The following is a 26795-nucleotide window of genomic DNA, read 5'->3' as shown; positions in this document are numbered from 1 at the left end:
TTCAAATTCAATAGATAGGTACAGTTATATTTATTCTGTAAGAATTAGACGCATGTTTGGTTAATATTTGAAGTGTAGTGTATTGATAATGTTTATAATAACACGTAAGTCTGATAAGAAAGTTATCAAATTTACTATAGTATATACTATATACATTATGTATTATAGTCTAAGTAAAATTAAAGTACGTGGAATTTGAAAAAGACAACTGATAAATAAAACTACGGCTTAAGCAATTGTTTTATTAAAGACATAATAAACATGTTAATAAAGTGGATAAATATAATAATCGATAACTGTAATGTGCGACGAGACTCAGAGGGCAACCAAGAGAACAGAGATCGCGGCCACATAACCGACTAAGCTATAGCTAACGTGTATCACAGAGGCGCTAGTGTTGTGGCTGTTGTTATTAGTTTTAGATACGAGCTTTCCACTGTCATCATGTGGCGGTTGATAAATCAGGCGGTCAGACCAAAGGGTCGACCAAATCTTGATGCCATTCGATGAGAGAGAGAGTTCTATGATTTATAGAAATCACAACAAACTTTTTGAAAATAGATAAATTAAGGTCCATTTTATTAGTATCTTAACGGAAATAAAATGGGGCAAATTTATTTTGTCATACACAAATTCATACAAAAGTGTTTTAGATGAAAGTGGTAACAGTTTTTGTAAAGAAACTGCCAATATACTTATAAGTTATTTACTAAGATTTATGTTTGTACATAGCGAGCTAAGAACCCTTTTTCGGAAAAGATATTATGTACCTGTTTTGATAAATTAATTGTTGTAGTGTCTGTGATAAAGCGTTAAATAATAAATACCAATATACATTAGAACTTGCTCCTACTTATATAATTACAAATAGCAAAATTCAGAATAAAAAATAACTGAGAGTATATAAATATTGCGGGGCCTTGCTTGTTATTTTAATTTTTACATTATCTTCTCTGCAGAAATAGTCGAGCAAGATTTTTATAGTTTTAAGGAATATGAATATTTATGGAATTGCGTTCGTTATGTGGAAGTTCACTTATTGAGGAAAGTCACAACACAGTTTAAATTCTGAATAGAGCAGTCAGCAGATTTTCTGTTGATAAAATAATGGAAGACATTATTATATAAAAGCATTAGAATATAGCAAACGTATTTCAACTTAATATTGAATAATTAAATTAGTAAGTAGTTATAATTATTATTTATTTTAAACATTTGTTAATAACTAAAGATTTGCAATTCCAATAGTGATAATAGACTCGATATGTTTGTAATCAACGAGTCATACTACCATGTGGCACTCCAATCCTCGTAAAATACAATGTCACTAACATAACAAATCGATTCATAAAGCCAATGGGAATAAAGTACCTAAATATACATAATTTGTGAGGTTAGCCAACGTTGTTAATTTTACATCTTATCACTTTATAATTTCAAGTCTAGTTGTTAGTTATCAAAATTTCACTAGCCTTTTACAATGTTTTTATTACACCATAAGAGCAAGGCCAATATTTTTGATTATTTATACCAAAAGCTCATCAGCAAAGGGAAATTAGAGTCGTATATCGACTCTAATTTTAAACAAACAAAAAATAAGATAATCAGTAAATCATGGATTTAATAAGTACATACTTCGGTACCTACTAATGTAGGTACCGAAGTATGGAATTATCCATGCAGTAAATATAGTGATGACATGTCATTTCTGTATGTCATGTTCCCTTTGTCGATAGCTTTGTTTTAAGAGAAACAAACAAAACATCCCTCTGGTGATTGACGAATTTTCTGGAGTTGGTAAGGGTTGTTGTTAAAACACTGTGATAAGTAAAAGCAGACCATCGAGAACATTTTCTACTACATCATTAGAGAAAAACTAACGAGACGAGACAAGACGAAGAACGATATGTATTCGTAAAAGAGACCGTACAATGAGAACCGCTTTTTAGCAATTTTTCGCTAAAAACATTGGAAGATATATTATTATTTCATCATTGTACGGTATCTATAAATTACATATTATAAAGGTCGGCTTATTCCGACGAAATGTATGTTAAATATGAACACTACTGTTACTAGTCCGACACGTACAGCCATGAAGCGACAACATCAACTAAACATCGACATGAAACTGACGCGGTTGCAGACTACAACGGGCGATGACGATGAGCCACCCGCACACCCACCAGAATACATAGCATAGACTAAAAGCTTTTAGCTCTTAGTACTAGCACAGATTATATAATTCTTGTACTAGTATTTAAATGATAAATAGAACGTGTGGGGTAAATTTTCAAATGTGCATCTCGAACTTACAAACTTCTCCGTTGTATTTTGGATAAACAATAAAATCAATTTTTATAATCCTGGTACATCTAAGTACATTAAGTATATTCAAAGTAAAACACAAATATAATGTAGGTACAATTCACAATACTGAAGCCTCCCCGTTGAGGTTGCATTCGTTGTCGTTTACACTTGCGATCCCAGAGAAATTCCATTGTGCATTTTAATTTATGTATGAATTTAGGAGATTAAACAAAAAAAAATCTACAACGATGTAATAGAACAATGATTTAAAAGATATCTTAAGAAAAAAGCCATGAATTTCATTAACTGCCATGAATTAGGCCCCACATATAATTTATTTTATAATTTAAACAACTAGACACAAATTGTTTGCAGTTCTGTGATCTAACACAACGTCGATTTTCATTTCAGTGCTCATACATTGTGTATAATACATGCAATACATTTTTTCGTGTCTAAAATATTCTCGAGCGTAAAAGGAAAACGAGTAAGTATATTGAAGTTAACAATATCAGTATTTTTTATTTATTTATACAACAAGGAGCATGAAAATAGGTCTTTACAGATTAAATTACAGAGTTATTTTAATTGAGTGTGTGGGATTAAAGAGTTTTATTTTACATACTTTTTTTAAAAATAATCTTTTAATAAATTTAACAAACAGTAGACAAGGCATTATTGAAAATTCGTTAAAAAAATGCATAAGTACTTACATGAAACTATTTCTCATTTAAAATACTCTGTATTTATCGAATATAAATCCATCAGTTAACTTTATCACGAATTCAACATATCTTATTACTAATAAACAATTACTATAATATTAAAATACTTTTAGAATTCCACATTTCAATTACCAGCTGATAAATAAATAATTACAATTAGGTACAATTCCATATACTTTTGTTCCAAACTAATTACACTCAGTTGTGAGATATTCAACAGGTAAAACAATTACTTGGGTTGGCCAATATTTGGTGGTCTGTTGAATCAAATGTTAAATTGAGCGCATCATTTTGCAACACAGTAAATATACCGCCTATATAACGCTAAGCTAGTCTAAATACTCACACGATAATTTTTATAAACGAATTATAACACTATCACCCGTAAAAATCAACAAGGTCATCTAATCACTTAATTGTCACTTGCAACAGTCACAGTACATTATGTCCTTAATATTATTAAATCTGAGCGAACGATAAGGCTATTCTGTGACAGTCACTTGTTTAATCATTTTTTACAGGAAGCTCTTTTATAAATGATACTTATTCTACGCATTATACTGGAATTAGTTCTCTCAAGTTTCCTTGTAAGCTATATTGCTTTTGACTGGATAATTGTAATTTGTAGTTATAATAATAAGTTTAAAAGTCTGTGGTATGCGGCATGATCGTTCGCTCGAGCTGCGGTCAGGGATATCGGTGGGGTGTGGCGGGGCATGCGGGGGAGGTTGGACGCGGCGCGACGAGCGGCACCAGCTCGGGCTGGAGCCGCGGCCCGCGTCACACGACGGGCTCGGGCGCCGCCGGCGTCTCTGCGAACTTCACCTCGCGACCGCGGCGGAACGACGTCGAGCGACGTGGCGGACTGCGACGTCGCGCCGGCGCCGGCGGTTGCAGGCTGGCGGACGAAACCTGCGTCAGCAGCCGCGGCGGCTGCGACGACCCGGACCGTCCGAACGGCGACTTCTGAAGGAACTGGCGAGCAATCAGTGGTTGCCAGTAGGAATTTCCTGAGAGTAAACAAATGGAGTTATAAAATAGAGTTTATACTGAATGGTATAACGGGCAATAAGAAGGGGTATACCCATGGTATAACAAATGGCACTGCAATCCAAAGAATATGGAATGAAAAAGAAGAGAATGAAAATTGAAGGGCTCACTCTACTCTACAGTAGTTAATTGTCAAATATTTATTGGCTTAGGTGCTAAATGAAACTGCAAACACTGCGGTGAGTGACATACCTTTGGGGGCGGCAGTGCGCGCCCTCCACGCGAGGCTGCGCAGGCGGCCGCGCGTACCTTCGTGTACAGCGTCCACACTCGCAGACCGCGTAAGGTGCCCCTGGGCACCCTCACGGTCGCTCACCCCGGCGCTCAGACCTTCTGACACTGAGTACAGCTTATGGGTTATGTCTTTACCTGAAATTTAATGACGTTTTGTTTTTTTATTTAATAAAAATGGATGTAAAATGACTGTCAACCTAAAAACTATAATACACTAAGTACAAAATAAATGTGGCCATGTTCAAAATAAATAATAACTGTTCTCTTAAATCTCCTATATTAGCACATTCGCCGATGTAACAGTCTCCTCCTTCATATCAACTATCGACATCGCTATGTACTTCATCTATTTCATTTATCGTAGCACTTTGGAGTCATTGCTACAATGTTTTGTAGACCTAGAATTTGTTCCACTAGTTTTCATATGTTGTGATCTACGTATGCCGCCACGTATTCAGTGACCTTTTGGCAACGTAGTACCTAAACTATACCTAATATAGTTTTAATTTTAAATTTAGAATTTATTTTGAAACGTGATTTGCTATCGGGCAATGTTATTGTTCCGTGTTTACCCCACTTGCCAAAAATACCCTCATCACCCTTCGTACTTATAGCTGCACAATACAATCGTCCTTAATACTATTACGATGGTTTGGCTAGTCTCGGTACATAACCCGCTATGTCATGACGTAATAGCCGATTTTATTGAAGAGCATTTGCAAATTTAGGTGAAGGCAAAACTGCCCTTTTCTTTGATTTAAAATTATACTGATAGATGGCTAGTCTTGGTCTGATCTAGACTAATCTGAAAAAGATGTAATGATATGATGTCTACATATTCTGTGGTCATTATTACTTCCTTTTTTGGCATAATAATGTCTTTTTGTATCTCTGACATGAAACATTTGTAAAATATCAGTATTATAGGAGTTTGTGACCTTTTACATTTATAGTTTACTTAAAATTACTGTATGTGTTGTATTTTTTTTTAAATTACTTATGTTTACATATGTGTTTTCTTGTGTCATAAAAACAAGGAGAATGCCACGCCTGAAGACAGCTGCAGAAACGTTTAATAAAATATTATTTAATGCTACGAGTACACAGAGAACGTCGACTGTGGAGAGTATAGCAGTTGAAAATTGATTTACATTAAGGGATCGGCGCCGCCTAGAGACTAATCAGCGTTCTACGCCCGACTCGTTTGCATATTACACTCGCACTGATTGGAAACTGCATTTAGATCCCCTTGTTGAATGACAATATGGACGAAAAGCTCTGTATTGATTTGTCGTAAAAGTACCTGGAATGGCACTTTGTTGGCACTATCTAAAAATCCCAAGGGGCGAAGCTTCGGCCTTTTTCATAGATTAAAAAGGATAATTTAACAACATTTCGAAAAATGTGATTGGAAAGAATAAAAAGAGAAAATGTATGTTGTCCAAAAGAAAAGTAAGAATAATTTTGTAAAAATAAAAAGTGAAAATGAATGTTTATCTCGAAAAGAAAAGTAAGAATAATTTTCCATATATTCGCACGAAGAAAGTACTTGTAGACTTAAATCTTTTCTCATTTTAGTCTCTAAAATTCATATAGTAGACAGACACATATATTAACTTGATATAGTCTGTGGTGCATAACATGGTTCGTACAAGAACGCCTCGTCATCGTCGTGCAATCTCCAGACCAAGTGCCAGCGATTCTATCGGTAAATTTGTTAGGGGACCGTTATTATTTCCATCAAAAGTATTTTTACACAAACGAATCAAATTACGATACAAAAGCGTGGATTGCTTTAGGTGCTATTAATGACTCTTCATATTTCGTTGTAAAATGTGTGTTTGTTATTTAGTGCTCTAGTTATTAATCAGTTCAATTATATTTATTGATCTATTGAAGCATTTCCCCTTGCAAATCCAGACTAAGATATATCTACCCTTGTATGAAGTTATCCGTAAGCAAAACATGTTTGTAAGGGAGTTATTCGATTCATCAATCACTGCGTCTGTAAGACGATAATACCTGTAAAGGCAAATAAAATTCCATTTCCATTACATATTCGTCCAAGTCAAATGTTTTTGATTGATTGGCATGAAATGCTAGTTTGGTCTATTGATGGCGCTTTAAGGGTATGTATTGAGCTTACTACAGATATAGATCCCTACTTTACACAGCCCACCTTTATGGTTCATGTGTCATTTTCAATGAGTGGTGGGACGTGTAGCCTGGACGCTTGTGGTAGTTTCATTAAAGCCATTGAACTGTATGCCTTATTAATCTGTGGTTTGGGAGGACTGACCTATGAGACAGTCGAGTACGACCTTGAGGGACGGGCGGTGACGCAGCACCCGCTCCAGGCGCATACGCGGCCAACAGATACACGTGCACACTTCCTCTGCGATCACTGTCACCTAGAACATTATGTATTCATGTAAGTTTGACTTCTCCCTCATTTAAGCGTTTTTACGATTTCTTCCTGAACCGTAATGCGTCGGAGCACAGGGCCCGCTTCCGTACTTTTTCTTTTTCACGTCGCACGGTCTTCAGCAGTGAGACCATTGATACCTACGTATCAGTGTAAGTTTGACATCATTAAAATCTTCTGTAAGTACAAATCCCTATTCAAATTGGATAAAACCTACACTACATAGGTAACAAAAACAATAGATAAGTGAATAATTAAAAAAGACAAAGCCCTGTCCACTAACTGGCTCATTAACTCTTAATTCAAATCGTAGCTACTAACAAAGTAAATCAGAGTTTCGATAATATTCGAGATTCGAGAAACAAAAAATACCACCGCATTTTGCATAGTCCAGAGCCTCCCGGGTGAAAACTAAGTAAAATGCAAAATTCAATTTACTTCCTCCGCTATTTAAAGTCAGTTACTTAAGTGTTCAGTGATTGTAGCGAATTTCCTTAAAAAAGAAACCGAGGGAACCCCTGTATATTTGAGTAAATGTTCCGTACTAATCTTCGTGGGATAAACGATATCTCTAGGGCCGACCACCTGCACCGCTTTCGCTCGGAACTTTGCACTTAAAAGCGTGATCAAGAAAAGGTAGAGGGAATTTTAAAATGAGAATGTACGATAATGACCTCGATATAGAACTTAAGTGAATTTGTAAATAATATGCAATATTATTTGTAAAATTATGGATATTTTACTCCCAGGACTAGATTAACTAACAGTTTTGATATGATTCGAGTTTATCCTCCTTCCTCCTTGCGTTAATTGTCCTCAACGTTGAGGGTTATGACCTCGCAGAATGAGTTTTTCACGGACTATGTTTTGCCACCTTACCCTATCTTCGACGGCGTGAATAGCTTCATAAACTCTTTTGATATGATCCTTTAAATTTTATTTTCATATAAAAATAATTATTTACCTATTTCATTATAGCGTACGACTCGATATGGATTGTAGGCGTAAGTTTTAGCTGCGCGCTAACGCAAAGACGAGAATGTTAGGACAAAACAATTAAAACTTAAAAATCATTTTTCATTGAATTTAATGTAAGAGTTTTAGTCACAATTCAGGTTATTTATTATTTTCGTAGTTTAGTATAGGAATACTGTTCTCATGGACTACAACTAGTTGTGCCATGATTACCTGGAAGACATCGTCGGACTGCTCGCGGTTGGCTTCCCACTCCGGGGAGTCGACGAACTGGTAGGGCTGGATGTAATGGAGATGTGTTTCGTCACAACTCACGCGCATTCTGTAACAATGTCAACTTCAATAATTATATCGAGTATTTATTACAGTTGTGTGTGTTTTGTGGCATTTCACGCAACGCCGTGTATGATTTGAGTTGATTGATACTGTCTTCAAAATAATTCATTTAGCTTCCATCTCAGGCCCTATTTTTTTAAATGAAAAATTCGAATCCTATATATAGTGTTAGGTGAAAGAAGAACAGATTCGGAGCAAATTTACTGTGACAAATTATACAAAAAATTCTACTGAAACCATTAATTCTTCTCCTTGAATTGCTATGCGATTCCCAAAAAGGAAAACTGTACAGTTCAGAAGTTTTTAGACACATTTGACATTTGCGTTTAAATGGGGCTGAAAGGTTATATGAAAGGGCATGACGAACGACCACCAAGGTTTTCGCTTTATTAATCTAGGTAATATTTTATGTGAATTATGTAGTTTCAATTGTACACGACATATAAAATGGAATGGCATTGTTATTTATGACACTTATGAGTCTAGTAAAGCATGCAATAAAACCCTCTAGGGTTTATGGAAGGAATTAAATATGTTTGTAATCAAGCCCGTAATGTTTTGAATGCTTTGCACGTGTGTCTTAATTATTGCAAAAAATTTTAAAACTATAATATAAGGTTAGTCTATGTAGCACAATGCGACCGTCGATCGATATCAACATTAAAAAGCTATTTCTCAATAAAATGAGTCATTAATCAGAATAAACATGGTATTCTGCTCCGAGGTACTCTCAGAATTTGTGTGGTAGTTATTGAACGTGGGTAGAAGTAGCAGAAAACTCTGTTTCTAAAAAAAGGACAATTCAGAGAATGTGACTGCTGCAATGGAGCAAATCCGCGTTTCTAGAATGGCCTCTCGATATTTACGCATTCTACTAAATTTATTATTTTTTGCATAAAAATATACGTCGTAACTTAAGTAAGTTACAACGTTTAATCTAGACGAGTCTACTTAAAATAATGACTTCGTGAATTGAATAAAATCTGACACTAGTGTTGGCAATAACATACTCGGTAAGAAAGAGGAGAGGCTTGAACAGCTTCATACACAAGAACTGTGAATAAGGAATTTTTCTGCGTTAGCTTCCAAAGTGCCACGTGTTCCTTCAACATTTTCGGTTATAGCAACAACGCTGGTGGATGAAACATGGACATAATTACAAGCTGATCGAGCACTTACTTCCCCTTCATGAGTATGGAGAGCCTCTCGTCAGCCGGTGTGACGTCCTCCACTGCGTACGCCTCGCCTGGTTCCAACCGCACGATGCGTGCCTCCCGCGTCAGCTCCTGGAAGTGTTTCTTGTTCACCTTCAGAGGCTTGAACAGCTTCAGGTATAAGTCTGTCAGCTCGAGTGACAATGCTGGTGGAAGAAACCTGGGGACAAATTGAACATTGTGTTGAACATGTTACGTAAAATTTAGAAATGTTTATTTTCACCAAATGAATTAGAATTATTGTTTGGTGTGGTTGAACAGTAAAAAAAAGGAAAACATTTTTTTACAGAAATCTTTATGGAAAGAGAAAACCTGGACCTGATTAAATGAATTAATGCAGGACATTGGTAATTTCATTACTTAATTCATACTCACCTTATGATTAAGAATATAGTATGTATAGAGTTGACGAGCACGAGCGCCAGGCTCCAGGCCAGCACGTCGGGAGCACAGATCTCGGCTCCGGCCCACATGCCCATGAGCACCGCGCCCGCCGCCGCTAGCGCGCGCAGCACGAGGATGCTCTGCTTGAAGCTCTTCGGCGCTAAGAACGCGATCGCGAAGCATAGGTTTGCTGCCTGTCAAAGAGCAGTTCGGCTATGAGCCTTTGGAAAAGGTGAAAAACAACCACGGTTTTGTGGATTTTACACCACGTAGGGAATGCGCTGAGATTAGGTACATTATTTTATTTATAGATAGCGAATTTATTTTCTTTGTTTTATTGTTATGAGTATATATAGTCTTCGATATAAGATATATTTGAATGTATTCAACACTATCAGGATTAGTTGCTTTATGATTGAGATATTAAGTACCTTGACATGATCTGTTGAACATTTAAATGCAAACAGGAAGTATGTTTCAAAGTTACTTACTTGAAAAAGGTCCTGCTGCGCACTGGTCCACTTGGCACAAAACCAGTGTACATTATGTTCGTCTGGAGAGCTGGCATTGAGGAGATCGTAGTCGGAGTCGAAGGTAACGTTTAGCCTGGTAATGTTGTAGGTGGCATTGAGCCAGGGAGCGGCGGACGCCGGCGCGGGCGCGGCGGGAGCCATTCCGCGGGCGCGCCCCGCCGCCCGCGCCCCTCCGCCGCCTCCCCCCGCGCCGCTTGCGCTCGCGCCTTTGCCTCGCCGCTCTGTCGACGATGACACGAGACGATTCAGTTGGGCTCGCGCTTTCAGTATTACCAACTCCATCACCACACCCTGAGACCCACGTTGTGTACGAGCGTAGTGCTCTTTTTATCTGGAAGAAAGTGTAACTTTAGACTTTAGTTTTTGCTTCACAAAATCTGCATGAATATTCAAAGTGTTTTTACAAGTTGGCATTCAGATTTATCCAATCCTTAAATATAAAAGGAAATAAATAGAGAAAAATAAACATTACCAAAAAACCTTCATGTAAATAAAAAGTAATATTTTGCCTATAACAACATATGCTACATCTGATTATATTATACGCTTTACAAGATAAACTAGACTAGCTTGGCTATTTATTGGTCTGGCAAGTCGTGAAAGTCGCCAAGTCATAAAATTACGTCGGTGGAGTGAAATCGGGTGGATGTTGTTCGGATATTATTATTTATTCACTGCGCATTCATGATGTGGACTTCCGACGAGATTATAATAATGTGGGATATCATATATCAAGCACGTTTATTATGCAACAAAACGAATAATGTGACTACATAATAGTTTCACTCGCGAAGTGATTAATACATGATATCCCACATTATTATAATCTTGTCGGAAGTCTACATCATGAATGCGCAAATAAGCTATGCAGCTTATTTGGACTAAGACGATCAATCTAATTTAAAAGGTGATTTTCAATGAATAAATAAAGTATTTATTCAAAATCGTAAAAAAAAAGTAAAAAAACTTTAAAGTAGACAATTTTTTATTAGAGTTGATATTCTAATATAGTCAGAAACACAAAATTTGATTAGGTACTAGCGAAAAATCTTTGAATATAAATGTTAAAGAGAAATAACTACGAACACGCCGATAGTTTATCTGGACCGTAATAAATCCAGGCGGTACTTAAACAGAAAATAATAATAGTTTTGTGAGTCGGACTTTAATAAAATGCATCTGGGTCACCAAAAGCTGGGACTAATGGCGTAGCGCTAGTAGCCTGTTGTAGCGGTCGTAGACTCTCGTAGACGCTCGTAGCAATTTCCTACGCGCAGCACGCTCCTACGATATTACTTTTTTGGTCGATTCTTTTTCTCGTATGTTTCAGTGAATTATTTCCTACTGTAAGAAATTGAAACATCCAAAGCTTATATTTAGGTTTTTATCACTTATGATACGTTAGAATATATTGAATACTTAGTGAGTGTAATTGACTAAGTATCTAGTAGTGTAAGGTCGTCCAAATCAAAAGGGACCTTATGGCGGCTAGCGACGACTCCATATATGCATTATGTTCAAACGTTACAATAAATAAAAATACCGACTGGTATACCTAGTTCCAGATATTGAAATGTTTTTTCTTCGGCTTTATTCAAATGTTTTAATATCTGTGGCTTTATTACATATGTTCCAAGTGATAAAGATGCCACTGCTAAACTTATGGTTACGTCATATTTCATATCGTCTGGCGTCTGCACTGCAGCAATAAACACATTGTTAAGATAACATATAATTACGATGCATTCTCACGAAGCGGTCGGAATGCGTGAAATTCATGGGGTTTCCGCACATTAAGTCATCGTGCCGGCTCGTGGAAGTCCTGCATTCGTCATATTAAAATAGTAAGAGTTCGGAACAGTTACTATAAAGCTAGGTATTTCTACATAACTTTTCAGTAAATACTAATTATCGTTTTGAACTAACTTTAACGAATATATCAAAGGATAGTACATTCCTACACTTGGTTGGTGAATAAATAATATGTACTCGTATATACAACATTTATAACTAAATAATTCAAGTTGAAAATCGTCAAGAGTTACCATAAAATGCAATAAAGCCTACTTATAATGGATGAACATGTTCAGTAAGAACATGTTCATCCATACATCAACATCATACATAACGTTCAGTTACAACGCAGAAATAAAACTAGCGTACAAATTGTTACAAACCCAAAACCATTTACAGTATGGAACAAAATGATTTAATGATTTTATTTATATAAGATCTGAATTGTACCCATAGATTCTCGTAGAGAGCCTGTGATTAATTTCTTCATTCTGAAGAACCTATCCCATTTCGAAATGTTATATGTAATTATACTCCAGATGCAGACTGATGGCATTAAAGTAAATTGAGTAACCGTTCTGCACTTTCCTTATAGCGTGCCCTCACTTCACCAGCATTTGCATTAAATTGCATTAAGCAGCCGCCACTCATATTATACGAGCGTTTTGATGAGCGCACACCCCGCAACACACCTTCACCTCGTTAGAAGTGTGTATAAGTAGTACAAAACATTAATTAATTCTTCATTATGACGCATGTTTCTTCACGTGTGACATGGTTCATTTTATTATTATCGATACGATATCGAACGAGAGCAGTGTAAGCAATTGTTATTGCTAACATTGCTGACATGTCTTTCAAGTCGCCAAATGACATCTAATATGACTTTTATGACTACCACCTATTACAATGATTAAATATGATTTATCCAGATTATTTACTAGGAAAATGATAGGACCATGCCAATATAAACTTTATGTTTGTTACGACAAAACATTTCAATGTATAGTTGAGACAAAAGGATTACCTTTAAAAATGCAGACTAGAACACAAGCTAAAGGTATTGGCCCAGACAGGTACATAAATTTAGCACAAATGTATTCAAATAATAAAATATTTGAGAGACGTACCGAGTACAACGTTTTACGGCGGCCACGGGCTGGCCTTAAAGCGATAGAGGGTTTAAATATTTTATACTCCGCAATTGCAGCAACGAATTCCAAATGGTCACATCTTTCAATTTTTTGTGAAACCTCGGCGAGGGAAGGTGTATGTTAAAATTTTGGCTGCATTCCGAAAAAGTATAAAGAGAGATCCTAAGTAGTATTTTCAAAGATTGAATGTTTATACTGGATGGATTTCGATGGGTACAATACTGTACACACTACACAGGCATATGCATTTGTCGTCGCTAACTAAATTAGTGTTATGATGAATACGGTTAGTCATTAATGTGGAAGATTCCTCGGTTGTGTTCTGATAAACCAAATGGATGTATAATGAGACAAAGTATATCACTAAGTTCGGAGTTGTACCGTTTTCTGATACGGAAAAGTTTTCCGTTAATACTTATCGCTCTATCAAAAGTAGTTTGGTATCACCCTTCTGCCGAACTTGCTCTAGAAATACGGAGAATGTTGAATTGAGACATTGTTTTAGTTGGGAATTTGTCTTTTCTTCTTCCAACTTAAGAAGTGAAGATAAGTAGGCACTAATTATTTACTCTAGTTGCACGATGATTATAATTAGTGCTTTATTTTTATCCTAAAGTTCATATTTAAGAGAAGGCGTAAATATTAACCTTATGATTCAATTACTTTATTATTATTTTCTCTTTGTCTGCACATATTTATAGGAATTTAAGCGCAATGTCAACAAACTATCAGAAAATTAGTTTATAGAAAGGTGTTTTGAATACAAGTTCGGTCCGTGAATCCGCGACTTGTCCCGGCTTCGTGAGTAGGCCGGTGATATGTGATGTACGTATATAGCTAGATACGATGCGTATAACAGCTATACATTTGTATGGCTGAGGGTCGGATCGTAGTAATTTTCGGCTACATGGCTGTGGTAAACTAACATCTCCCGATATTCCCTGAAAGTCTCGTGACCAGCACTCTACTTTCTGGTCATGATAAGGCGCAAGACAAGCCAACATGCATCAAGTATTACTTTAGTATGTCTTTGACGGAACACAAAAAACAGCTATTCTATCATTAACAGAATTTTAAAAGATAGAATACGCTTATTTTGTAACTTTTAAAATACTATTACATCGATTGCAAGTTAAATAAAAAGTAGTGGTGAGAAAAGTTCCTTTGATCTGCAATCTCTATAAGCTCGCGATGTCTACAGCTCGCAGAGAAACGAATTAGTGTTTAGTTAAGCAGGATTTCTAAATTTTAAAATTAATTGTTTGAAATGCTACTGGATCAAGTGTAGTTAATGTTTAGTTACATCGGTTTTATGTTAATAAAATACACACTTTCCCATTTAACTAGAATTAGTGTTTAGTTAAGCAGGATTTCTAAATTTTAAAATTAATTGTTTGAAATGCTACTGGATCAAGTGTAGTTAATGTTTAGTTACATCGGTTTTATGTTAATAAAATAGACACTTTCCCATTTAACTAGGAGTGTAAATACAAGTTAGTCGAAGGAAATGATCGGGTAGATATAGTCTGTGTGCATTTCCACATTTCCACAGACACATCGGGCATTTTATTGTGATTTTTGATTGTCTTCCTGCGGCAAACGGGTATTCCTGTCAGTGGCCAGGCCATGATTTACCACATAAAAATAAAACTGTCAACTGTTAACGTTGGAAAAATCAGATAAGTTATTTGTTTTTACTCTGCTGTGGGATTTTAGGAAAACTAATTTGTATTTTGACGAAGTACCTCAATGATCAGCATTACTAGATAATGGTTCTATAAGGAATTCAAAACTAAACGATTTAAAAACTGAAACAAATAATTTTATAAGATTAAGTTTGGACCAAACTTTTACAAGTGTTTTTTTTTTCACCCATTCGTATTTCACACATAGGTAAAGCAATATTGTCTTTTTTAAATGCTCAGCATGTCACTCTTGAGATCTGCGTAATATGAAATTGTGGGTGGTAAAGCCGTAGGATTATGGCGACGATAGGTGCCTTGACCCAGTTGTCTTAAGAGGGATCTGCCTCAGACCAGCATTGGATGTTACAGAGAACGGCTCAAAATCGACGACTGCAAACGTTAAATAGGTAGGTACTCCATTAAAATTATTGAAACAATGCATTAAAAATCACAAAGAAGTAGCTAATTTATTTTTAGTTGGAACGCACTGGCGCAATTTTTATATGTCACAATTTAATGTTGTCTACAATGAGACTGCATTTTTATTGGAAACAAGGTGCTTATCCAAAATTTTTGAGCGAATTCGGTAGGTATCAGCTTGTATCTACCCTTCGTCACTGTTGGCACACCCCTATTAACAGCACGGCACCTGTTTGTGCTGCTGTTTTATATATTTTTTTTCTTTGGGAACAAACAGTTATTCTTATATATATATATATATATATATATATATATATATATATATATAGATATTTAGAAATAAAATTGTAAGAAACAATAATGGTGAGCCCTTGTGGCATGATAGGGACCAACACTGTTCAAATGAGTTTCTTTCGGCATTTCTTCTCAGTAGTGGTCATTCCGAAATGCCAGTAGTTTGTAGCTTGTGAGAAATAACTATTTAATATAATAATTGTCTTGGAAAAGTTCCTGTGAATGTCTAATTTCTGAGTAAATTATTTGAATTTGAATTTACAAATTTATCTAACAGACTTACTTTGATATTGTTGGTAAAGTTTGAGCAAATGATCTTTTTTTTGTTTTATTTCCATTCTGATATATTTGTACTATATAGGTAAGTTACTTGGTAGTGTGCCATCAAAGTTCTTGTTTCTAGACAAATTTGAAGTTCGAATAATCGAAACTTAGATTTGAGTTTAGAAACCAATCAGAGAGACTCAGGACACTTGAGGTGGAGTACGCGAAGAGAGACCTATGCTCAGACTAATGGGCGGAAAGGGTCTGTAATGCTGATGATACTCTTACTATGTATGAGTTGTGAACATGAATTGCAATACACTGATATGTTATTATTTTATCAAAATAAGAACAACAAAAATTGTAACTTAAGATGATGAACTTTTTATCGCTTTTTCACAACGTTCACTATACAATCTCTAAAAATGGATATATTTTGAATGAAAGACTACGATATTACAAAAACTTTCCTGTCCTAAACAAGTAAATATATAGAGTAACTCAACATGTTTACTGCAAAATATAAGTTTAAACTGCACTAGTAGGGATCCAAGCTCTTAGTTCCGTGGTCGGGGAATCGCGGGGGATTAAGAATAAAGTCGAGAAACTATGACAGAGCCACATATCACTTATAGCATATTGCAAGTTTTAAATATCCTCAGGGATTTTATTGTACGAGTCGCGCGTAGTGAAGTGCTTGCATGGCTGTCTTGGTTATCGATTATATAAAAAGTGTATTGAAAGGGATGATTTTACATCTTGACCATTTATTAATATTTCATAGTAACTACACGAAGAGTATATGAATAAATAATAAATGGATATAAACTGTCCTTGAGAAATTTTCGATTAATGTCTGATCGGAAAATTAATTCTCGTTTTATTCATGAGATTGGTTTTCAGTGTAAAGCTGATTTATAAAGGTTGGTATTGTATATATATTTACGTGTATAAACAAATAAAATAATCATTTGTTACTATATTTTTTCATGTATTGCTTTATTATAAACTTATAACTCACTGGACAGACCAATGTTTTCTATTATAAAGTTGGATAAGTGACAGACACTATTTTTTATTTATTTATTAATAATTATTTTCCTCGTGTCATTACAGGCTTAATCATAATGTGACTACGCTGAAAACAAGTTATGTATATCCTATAAACAATAATACAGCATTATTAGTAATATGTGTGAATTTTCCCCAAGGTACAATTGAATATAATTTTTACAAAAAGAACAAATTTCGTAAAACTTTTTAGAAATAACTACCTGCAGGAATATACACTTAATAATGATATCCATCACATTATAGTTGTAATTAAAATAATGTTCGTAAATAAAACCACTTAAGATACGTTAGGTGTATGTGGTATTATAATTTATTGTTCGAATGCAGGGCCGGTTGGCACTGAAGCGAAGCGCGGCGACAGATCGGCGCCCGCTCCGCCCGACCGCAATATTTTCTTACTCATCAAATACTACTCCACTTTAATGAAACGTCCCAAAGATGCACTTAGCCAACTGTTTACTCGAGTTTTCCAGCTCGCTGGAACTACTTTTTATTAGTTTTGAAACTGATACTGAAACGTCTTGCTAGTCTACTTGTTGAAAAAGAAACTTTTAGAACCTAGATTCTGATTTACTTGCATATTTAATTTAATATTTTTATAAAAGTTCATGTGCTGTTTATTCTTCTTTTGTTTATAAATAAAAATAAATAGCTAAGAGAGGGCCTGAACCAAATCAAATCGTGTTTATTCGTTGAAGACTAGTATAGAAACTAATTTATCACCGAGATAAAACGTTGTATTTTGCCTGGGAAAAATCTATTGTACAATATGTAACATAACTCTTTTAGAATAGGGGATAATTTCATGTAAACTTGACTCAAAATTACATGTAGTTATGATGATACGGACGCAGCTATTGTTTTTATTCAATACATAATTCATAGACGTAACTTTAATAAATAGCACACTGGATATGAAATAAGTGTGCTATCCTGATAAATTACATATTATACATGGTTATGTGCCTATAGAACAAATAGAAAAAAAATATTTAGGAAGTATTGTAAAAGATAACTCAACTGAACTAAAAACTTTTTACCTCAGAAATATCAAAATCAATCAGAAAACGAAGAAAACTTAATTAAGATCTGGAGCATAGCATTATATGGATGCGAAACATGGACACTCACCAAAAAGGATACCGACAGATTAGCCGCTTTTGAGATTTGGTGCTGGAGAAGGATAGAAAAAATAAGCTGGACAGAGAGAAAAAACAATGTCGAAGTGATGGGAATAGTAAACGAAAAAAGAAGACTGCTGAGAGAAATAGAAAATAGAAGGGGAATAATGATTGGCTACTTGATATGACACGACGCCTTATTTAAAACTATTTTTGTAAGTGAAAGGAAGAAGAGTTCCAGGGAGACCGAGGAAGAGTTATGCAAGCCAACTCAAAGAAAAGGCAGGGATTGTGTCGTAGCTGAGATTAGAGAGCCGTGGTGTATACTCCACCGACAAGAGAAGATTAAATAAGAAGAAGAAGACATGGTATAAATTATTTTATCTTCCGAATAAGAATACCAGAAATAATTTAATACATGAAATCATTGGATCACAGAATTTATGATATGAAATAATCTTTTCTATAATCTAAAATGGACCTACTGTTTTTATAAAAGAAATTGTATTAGTAGAGAAGCATTAGAGTTGAAACCGTATTTTGCTACAGATACCTATGCTTAAAAAATATTTTTTCTTGACAAAGCTCTATGTGATACGGTTTATATGTGATGTTGTTATATTTAACTATTTAGCACACTGACCATACAATGCTGCTACCGTAAGCAGCATTGTATGGTCAGTGTGCTGTAATATCTAAAAAAACTTTGGTATCGACTACAATACATACATGTTGTAATAATAACACCAAATTATGAATATAAATCGGAAACTATTACATAAAAACAATTGCAACATTAAATGTTTATGTGTTAAATGGAATAGTTATAATATAAACACATTTATATGTTGTTATGAAATTTGTCCTATATTCATCGGCAATTGAATACCGTTGTTATCGACAAGTCACCCATAGATTTAATACACTATTTCAATTCAGCTAACATAATCCTTCTCCGATGTAAGCCTATAAATAACATGACTGCAACATCGAGTGTATCATGTCGTGTTCGGAGGCCTAAGATTGATGACTGTGGCATGAAAGCTTTCCGTCTAAAGCCCGAAGATAAGCCTTATTCGATATTGCGTGACGATTTCAGTCACGATTTATAGCCTTTTACGAATATGTTTCGGTTTTATTGATGAGCACGTATCGTACTCACTTCAATGTAACATCGAGTTCGATGGATAGTACTTCTATAATTATAATTTACTGTCTGGTATATAATTGCATGACCATGGAGAAATATGACGACATCGCTTTGCTTATTTACGTGTAATTATTTTGGTAGGTCAAAGATATCGATATAGTTTTATTATTATTTATGTTCTAACATAGTAAAATAGGCAGAAAAAATAATATAAAAAATTATATTTGGTAGAGGTAGTGGACGTCGTAGGCGAGCTACGAGTTGGTGCCACGAAATGAAAAATACTCTTATTTCTGTTGTTTGTGTTTCTTGATAGTCTATTAGAATTTTTATATGTATCTTTTTTGTATATTTGGAGAGTCATTGAAAATAAGTTTCTTAATAGATTAGAATTGAAAACAAAGCGTAGCACTTTCTATAGCTAATAACGTAGCTTAAAAGATGCCCTTAGGCAAGTTAGTAAGTATTTAAAGGTCCTTATCGACCTGAAGCTTGCAAGTGTATTCCGTAGGTGCAGCGGTGTGAGATGTGAGGGGCCACTTACCTGGGCAGCGGAGACCGCGTCTCTCTCCGCCCACTTGTGGCTGCAGCGAGGTGGACGTGGCGACTCTCACGGAACGTCCGCATATCTCGCACTATCATGCCGTACCATCATAAAGCACCACAACACGAGTGAGCGCGGCACGCGAGTCGCATCGCTGTCAGGCGCGAGTCTGAACCGCGGGCAATGGCGGTGTACGCGGCGCCGCGCGGCTGTACTGACTACCCGCAGCTCTCGCGAGACGGGCGCGGCGCACGCACGCGCTCTCTCCCTCACAACCACCCGCCCCGACCCGCCGCCGCACCCCGCACCTACCCTTACTCCCATCTCGCTACTACCTACTTAGATATTATCAATAAAATTATTGTACAACAAGTCCTTCGATAGCCACAGCCTATCAATATTTTAAATCTATTAATTAATAAAAAATCATTGATCTGTTTAAATTTGTGAAAGTACTATAATAGAAAAATCATGTAGAAAAGACAATATAAAAATGCTAAAAAATTACAATATTGTAATTTTTATTATTTTAGTAAAAACTATTGTTTCAGTAAAATGATAAATTTCATGGTGTGTTATGGCCACCAGCCAATGCGTCATCTTAGCCATAATGCTGGACGTCAGTTGCGGCATCAGCCGCTGTTCTCGGCGGCGGAGGTCAACGCCGTGATTGCTCAACTACCTTGCGTGGATATATTCCATGACAATTTGAGACGATTTTTGTGTGCGTGTATAAATTATTTGTCATATCATAAATTAATGTATATTTTTGGCTCACTGTACGCCTTGGGCAACTGTTTGTGCAGTGAGTGACTTTATAAATAAATAAATACCCGCGTTGGCTGTAAAACATTTTATTGATTTCTAGTCATCCTGATCCGTTCGTCCATTCTGCTGAACGGACTAGAATTTTATTTTAATAACCTTACTTATGTAGAAATTGTAGTTAGAGTGAAATCGAGCAAAACAACCAAATTGTTACTTTTCTTTCAGTGTAAAAAAATGGAATTAGTCTGGAACTAATTTATTCTAGTGACAGCAAGCATCTAGCACTATTGACACGAGTATTGGATATCGGCAGCGTTCCAAAAATTTCGAGGAGGCTATATAAATCATAAAAGTTATTTGCAAGCTGAGCTCTACTGCGAGGAAAACAAAATATGATGACGATTTTATTTTTAAGCCGGTACGAATTCAATAAAGCATTAGTGTAAAACGACTTATGATTTGGATTTATTTTTAAGGTTTATGAATGATGTATGAATGGCAAGTTTTGGGATATAGGGGATGGTTGGGGTTGCTCCGATTGTATATACATAAAAAAACGTGCCGATTAGCGGTAGTTGGCAGCGATCCAATGCTGGCCGTCTACGGAGCCTTGTGATCGACACTTCAGCTAAACTAAACACGTGTAAGCCGTTTATTTTTTTTTACTAGCATAGCTGATTATCAGACTCGATTGGATAAATTTAAAGTACAAAAGTTAGAAACTCGCAGAAAATATCTGGACTTCGTATACTTTTACAAAATACTACATTCAACACTCGATGTTCCTGCATTGCTTACCCAAATTGCTTTCAATATTAAGTACAGTGCCCGTAGGTCTAATAAAACAGGTATTTTTTCGTTGCAAGTATATAACAATAATACCTCATTTTATAATCCCATTGTAAGGATGGCCCGTCAGTGCAACGAGATTACGATTGCTAACCCTGAATTCGACATATTTAACTCTAAGTTTACACTGTTTGTTAAAATATTAAAAAGCATATTATATCGCGCTCACGCGTTTGGCATGGATGCGAGTGCGATACTTAGTAAAAAGTAATATTGAAAACCCCAAATTTTTGTTAATTCTTAGTTATTAAGATATCTGTCATGTCATGTCTGTTTATTATATTATATACTTATGTTCTTTCTTAGTCTATCAAACTCCTTTGTACCTAATATTCTCTGTAAGCACATGTTTGGATTACAGCCTGTTTTCTTTGTATTTTATCTCTATGAATATTATATATTTGTTGTAATCTGTTTTGTGCGTGAATAAATAAAATAAATAAATAAATAAATAAATAAATATTATATCCTATTGTAAACAACCGAAAATTGTTGTTTTGAACGAACTTGCGAAAACTATAATTGAATCAGAAGTATCAACTTCCCTAACTCTACCTCGGTGTTTGTCAAAAACAACATCTTGGCAAGGTGTCGTCGCAATTATAACGGAAACGGAAGTTAGTTCTGAAGAAACTGTTTAGTTTCAATTACAAATTGGAATTTTACATAAGTTTTCTGGTATAACAAAAATATCTTTTTTTATACATATACACATGATTAAATCACGTTCGTTCAAGTATTTTAAAAAGTAATTATTAATCAACATTTATTTACTTTAAATTAGTTTTTGTATTGTAGCATCGCGTCGTAGCAGTGGTCGTAGCATTTCGTTTCCGTAGCATCGCGTCGTAGCATGTAACTTTCGTAGAATCGTGTCGTAGCATTTAGCTTTCGTAGCATCGTGTCATAGAATGGTCGTAGTATTAAGCTTTCGTAGCATTGCGTCTCAGTATTGTGAAGTGAATTATTTTTAGTTATTGTCATTTTGACAATAATATTTTAAACAAAAATTTTGACACATAAATTGTCCTACTTAATATAAAATGAGAAAGTTTGTGAGGATTTATGTGTGTTTGATAATCTTTCACGCAAAATATACTGGATGGATTGTTCTGAAATTTGTTACAGTAAGCTGCAAAAGTCCATATAGAGTAAACAAAAAGTATCGTATGCAGCGGTCACGTTCGGTACCGTTCACTCACACATCTACTTATGTAGATGTGATGTGATGTGATGTGATGTAAACAAATAAACTACACGTTGATCTTTTAATTAACCAAGTAACATATCCGTAATTTCGCTAAAATAACCACTAGCTCGGTGGTGTTGCGGTATTGAATCAGATCGTAATCGCAAGATCAATGGTGCCACACATCAACCCCACCACAGTGATCTTGTTTTCTTTTTTAAGTTTGATTGTTTTAAAAGGAACAGAAATTTTAAAAAAAGTCAAATCTTTTCAATCTTGTAAAAAATTTTTAAAACGTTTCTAAAGAATGTTTCAAATTGAAATGAATGAAATTAGATTCTTTGGATTTTTATTCAACTACCCAAAGAAAATAAAATCCCGCGCCGCCGCGTGATAAGTAACTTGTAATTTTTATGTTTAGCTAGCTTCAATTTTCTTTTCATTTTGAAATACCTTTGCCGGTTTTAACGGTAATAAATATATTCGTCCACTTAATAATAATATATTAACAAAACCCACCTTTATTAAATGACGTCTCTGAAAAAATAGCTGCGTTGAAGTGTGTTGCGCTACTTCTTCTCATATGCGCTTTCGGTCGTTGATTAGAGAATTTAAGTAAGTGGTTGATGTCAACATGGATTTAATAAGTATTTCGTTGTACGGAGTACCTACTAATTCCATGGAAGTCAATAAGTGACATAATAACCTTAAAATGAAATAAAGATTTATAATTTTATTTATAAAAGAAAAAATAGTAAATTACTGAAATACATATGCGCGTGACATATCATATTTTTTTTTTCCATTTTCTTGTTGATGATGTTCATATTTCTGTTGAACGAATTGATGTTCAGTTAATTTGCAGGCTACGCTGTGAAAACACGAATATACGGGCGCAATTAGCGTTACTCATGCACCAATTTGTACTGACAAAGTGCTTTAGTAATTACAACATGCCTGCTATTTTGGTTTATTGGAATATTTCTCCACTTTACACACACAAGTCAAAGTCGAAATAATTTTAGATCGTTTTAGGTTATTATTATCATCATCAACCAATTAATCGTTTCTTATTATGAAGCCTGTTATGAATGGATAAGGAGTATGGGCCATGACCCACCACGCGGGGCATTGCGGATTGGTGGCTTTTGATGATTGCAAATACAACAATGAATAACGGCCTAGCGTGCCTTCCGAAACGTGGACGAGCTCAAGATAATACATTTTTGGTCGCCCAAATAGGCCGAGCGCGCTAACCACTGCGTTATTGGACTCCTCATCTCATAGTTTTGGTAAAATGTTCCAGCCAGACTTGCATTAAGGTAGTTTCTTAGAACGTTTGTATAAACAAAACGGAAGAAACTGAATAGAGTCTCAGTTTTCAATATCTACCATAACATAAAGTTGTTAATTAAGTTTCATATCCCTTTAATTACCGTTTTATACATTCTTTGAAATAGGCTTTTTCAAAGAACCACAGGAATATTTGAGGATGACCCAAGTAGGTATACCTGTACAAGTACCTGTACAAGTAGGTATTTTAAAAACTTTTTTGTAATTTGGTGAAAAAGAATTTTGAAGAGAAAAAACGAAGACCATATTTTTTGTGGCACTTAATTTGTAAAGTTTGTTTTAACCATTTTCGTTGGCAGTAAACAGCATCAAACGCTTTCAAGTCAGTTTAGACGGTCGAGCATATCGATCTTCCTAGCTTTATTCACAGTACTGTTGTTAAGGTACAGGCCATCAGATAAGGCTTGAATGGTAAATCGCACGTAATGCTCAAGAATAGAGCGCAAGGAAGCATCGCGGCCATTGCTGTCCAGCCTTGACCAGTGTAGTAGATGGTGCATTTCGACCACCAACATTTTCGTCCCATGGGTTTAAATGGTAATTTGAAAAAATAAAAAATATATTTGGTACGTCCAACCTAGTGGTTGGATGTACCAAATATATTATTATATTATACTAAACATATGTTTCTTGAAGTGATGAGCAACTCGACTTCAAAATATTTCCTATGAGTATTAATTATTTTAACTTATTAATTTGCTACGACTCATTTTGGGTCATTTTGGGTCACAGCTGAGCCCGGAAAGAAAGTAAACATTAATAGCACATGAAAAATAGGGCAACACTTTCGCATAGATAATAATGGAGTAACTAAATAACATATATATTATATACAAAAATTAAATATTATTTAAATCATTAATAAGTATTTTTTTCGTGACATGGGACGAAAAGGTTAAGGGATGAATCGACCGTAGACGTGACCCATTCGATGCTATCTTACTTATCGCAATGTTCACTTAGTTTTAGGGGCGTTCATTTACTTGGCAAACCAAGGTGCATGAATGATGAGTGCTATAGATTACTACTAAGTATATTTTGAAGAGTGTAGATAAGATAATTTATTCATGTAGTTGCTTTTAATGAGAATATCTTCAGATATGTTTCATTATGTTTATAATTACGTATAGGGTTCATAACTACGGACAAAAGATTTAATTATAATATGTTTTCCAAATGATAATTTTCAATTACTTTACGCGGTAATTATGTACAATAATCTTGAGGTCTTCCTGACATGTTCGCGACGAGCACAGGCAGTCGAATTATTTATGTATCAACACTGAGTCCTCAATAGTATTAAATTACAACTAGCCACACCTAAGTACATGCAGCAATTTTAATTATTAAACGGATGGTATTAGCTAGAATTATCGACATATTAGGGGCCCGCCTCGGCCATAATTGAATAAAAAGAATCTAGCCTATGTTACTCCTTAAGGTTTAATCTATCTCTGTGCCAAATTTTATCAAAATCGCCAAATTTCATCATCAGTAGTTTGTGAGTTTATTCAATAAAAACAAAAATCTTTTCTCTTTATAGTACGGAAGAAAGTACGAGTATGGATCTCGTATATATTCATTCTGCCGTTTAAAACGTGTGAGGTTTACCTACCTGGGATGGTCGATCCGACAGACGTTTCATTCTATATCCGGCACATTGATTTATTTACTCGGATTTTTATCAGTAATATTATTTTATAAGAAATTATAGCTCACTCTAGTTCAAGCGTCACTCCAAAAATATAATTATCCACTTGGACCTCTAACTGGTGAATAAGTCAGATTAACATACTTATTAATTAGATACATCCCAGAATAAAAAAACTTTAAAAAGCTAGAAAGAAAAAAAATAAAGACAGGAAAATCTATGTCCTAAAGTAATGTCTCTACATAATTGCTCACAATGTAAACCTTCTCGATATGATATTTACTAAAATGTATGTTCAAATTTTTGCTAAATATATTTTTGCCGGATTAGCCATGTAGCAGGAGGCAGTAAATGCTACGGGCCCCGCGCCTGTGCTTAAAAAACCCACAAATGTGTAATACACCTAAGCTATTCTCAAAGTGAGCGTTGGCCATACTAATTATGTAGGTATATTTTTATGTAGCAAGTTGGCAATACCATAAATCCGTAGGGGATTTCTCTTGTAAGTATTGTTGAAAACAGCTGCTGAAAACAGATGTGGCTGCTAGTATTAACAGCAAAAAGCACGACGCTTCGGAACTCCAATTTTATAAAATTCTAACAAAACATTCATTGGAATCGTGTTTTCCAATTGTAGAAATAGTATTACGCATTTATTTGACTTTGATGATCACAAACTGCAGTGGAGAACGATCTTTTTCAACATTAAAACGAATAAAAAATGTTTTAAGGAACACGATGGGACAAGAATGTTTGAATGACCTCACTATAATGAATATAGAAAATGATTTACTTAGAAAAAATGATTTGACGAGTGTTATTTCTAAATTTGCATGCATTAAATCACGTAAAGCTTTTTTGTAAATGTTCTGTTATATTTACAAGTAGGCAATGTAACTCTAGGGCTCCATGATTACATTTGCTACGGGCCCCGCACAGACTTTATCCGGTACTGATTCTATTGTAATATTTGAGATATGTTATCGTCAAACAGTATTCCAGTTCCATTGTTCAAATACTGTCCAATCAAGCAGTTGATGATTAGTTAAGTTTGTGGCGTGAAGCCGGAAATCAATGGAGGAGTTCGAAGCCAACAGATTGGCAAACTTTGATCTAGATTCCAGGCTGCCTGGCCAGCAAATGCGAAATCGATTGGAGGTTAAGCCCAGGTTCGCACACCTTAACAAGTTTGCTTACCCCATTACAGAAGTTTGCATGAAGAAGCGTAAACATTTAACAACATTCTTACGAGTAAAAGTAGAAAAATTGGTAATAGTTAAGAAGTACATATATCTGAAG

General features: G+C 35.1%; 1 protein-coding gene across 1 annotated transcript; it reads right to left on the bottom strand.

Annotated features, from left to right (window-relative positions):
• Positions 1-90: 90 nt before the first annotated feature.
• On the bottom strand, positions 91-19889 carry LOC128670949 (blood vessel epicardial substance-like). The gene is made up of 8 exons (XM_053746983.1): positions 19687-19889; positions 10145-10517; positions 9645-9847; positions 9235-9429; positions 7933-8041; positions 6619-6730; positions 4278-4454; positions 91-4045 (listed from the first exon to the last, which is right to left on the bottom strand). The coding sequence occupies exons 2-8, from the start codon at positions 10466-10468 to the stop codon at positions 3816-3818; spliced, it is 1350 nt and encodes a 449-aa protein (XP_053602958.1). The 5' UTR covers positions 10469-10517; positions 19687-19889; the 3' UTR covers positions 91-3815.
• Positions 19890-26795: the final 6906 nt, after the last annotated feature.

The sequence above is a fragment of the Plodia interpunctella genome, chromosome 6 (assembly GCF_027563975.2).
Source record: "Plodia interpunctella isolate USDA-ARS_2022_Savannah chromosome 6, ilPloInte3.2, whole genome shotgun sequence".
NCBI lineage: Eukaryota > Metazoa > Arthropoda > Insecta > Lepidoptera > Pyralidae > Plodia > Plodia interpunctella.
Note: the sequence above shows the minus strand (reverse complement) of the source record. Positions and strands in the feature narration are given on the sequence as shown.

Coding starts and splice junctions, on each gene's coding strand:
- LOC128670949 (XM_053746983.1), bottom strand. CDS start 10,468: ATGGAGTTGGTAATACTGAAAGCGCGAGCCCAACTGAATCGTCTCGTG. Junction 9,430..9,644: donor ACTATATTCTTAATCATAAG/GTGAGTATGAAT, acceptor ATTTGTCCCCAG/GTTTCTTCCACCAGCATTGT. Junction 8,042..9,234: donor TCCATACTCATGAAGGGGAA/GTAAGTGCTCGA, acceptor ACATTGTTACAG/AATGCGCGTGAGTTGTGACG.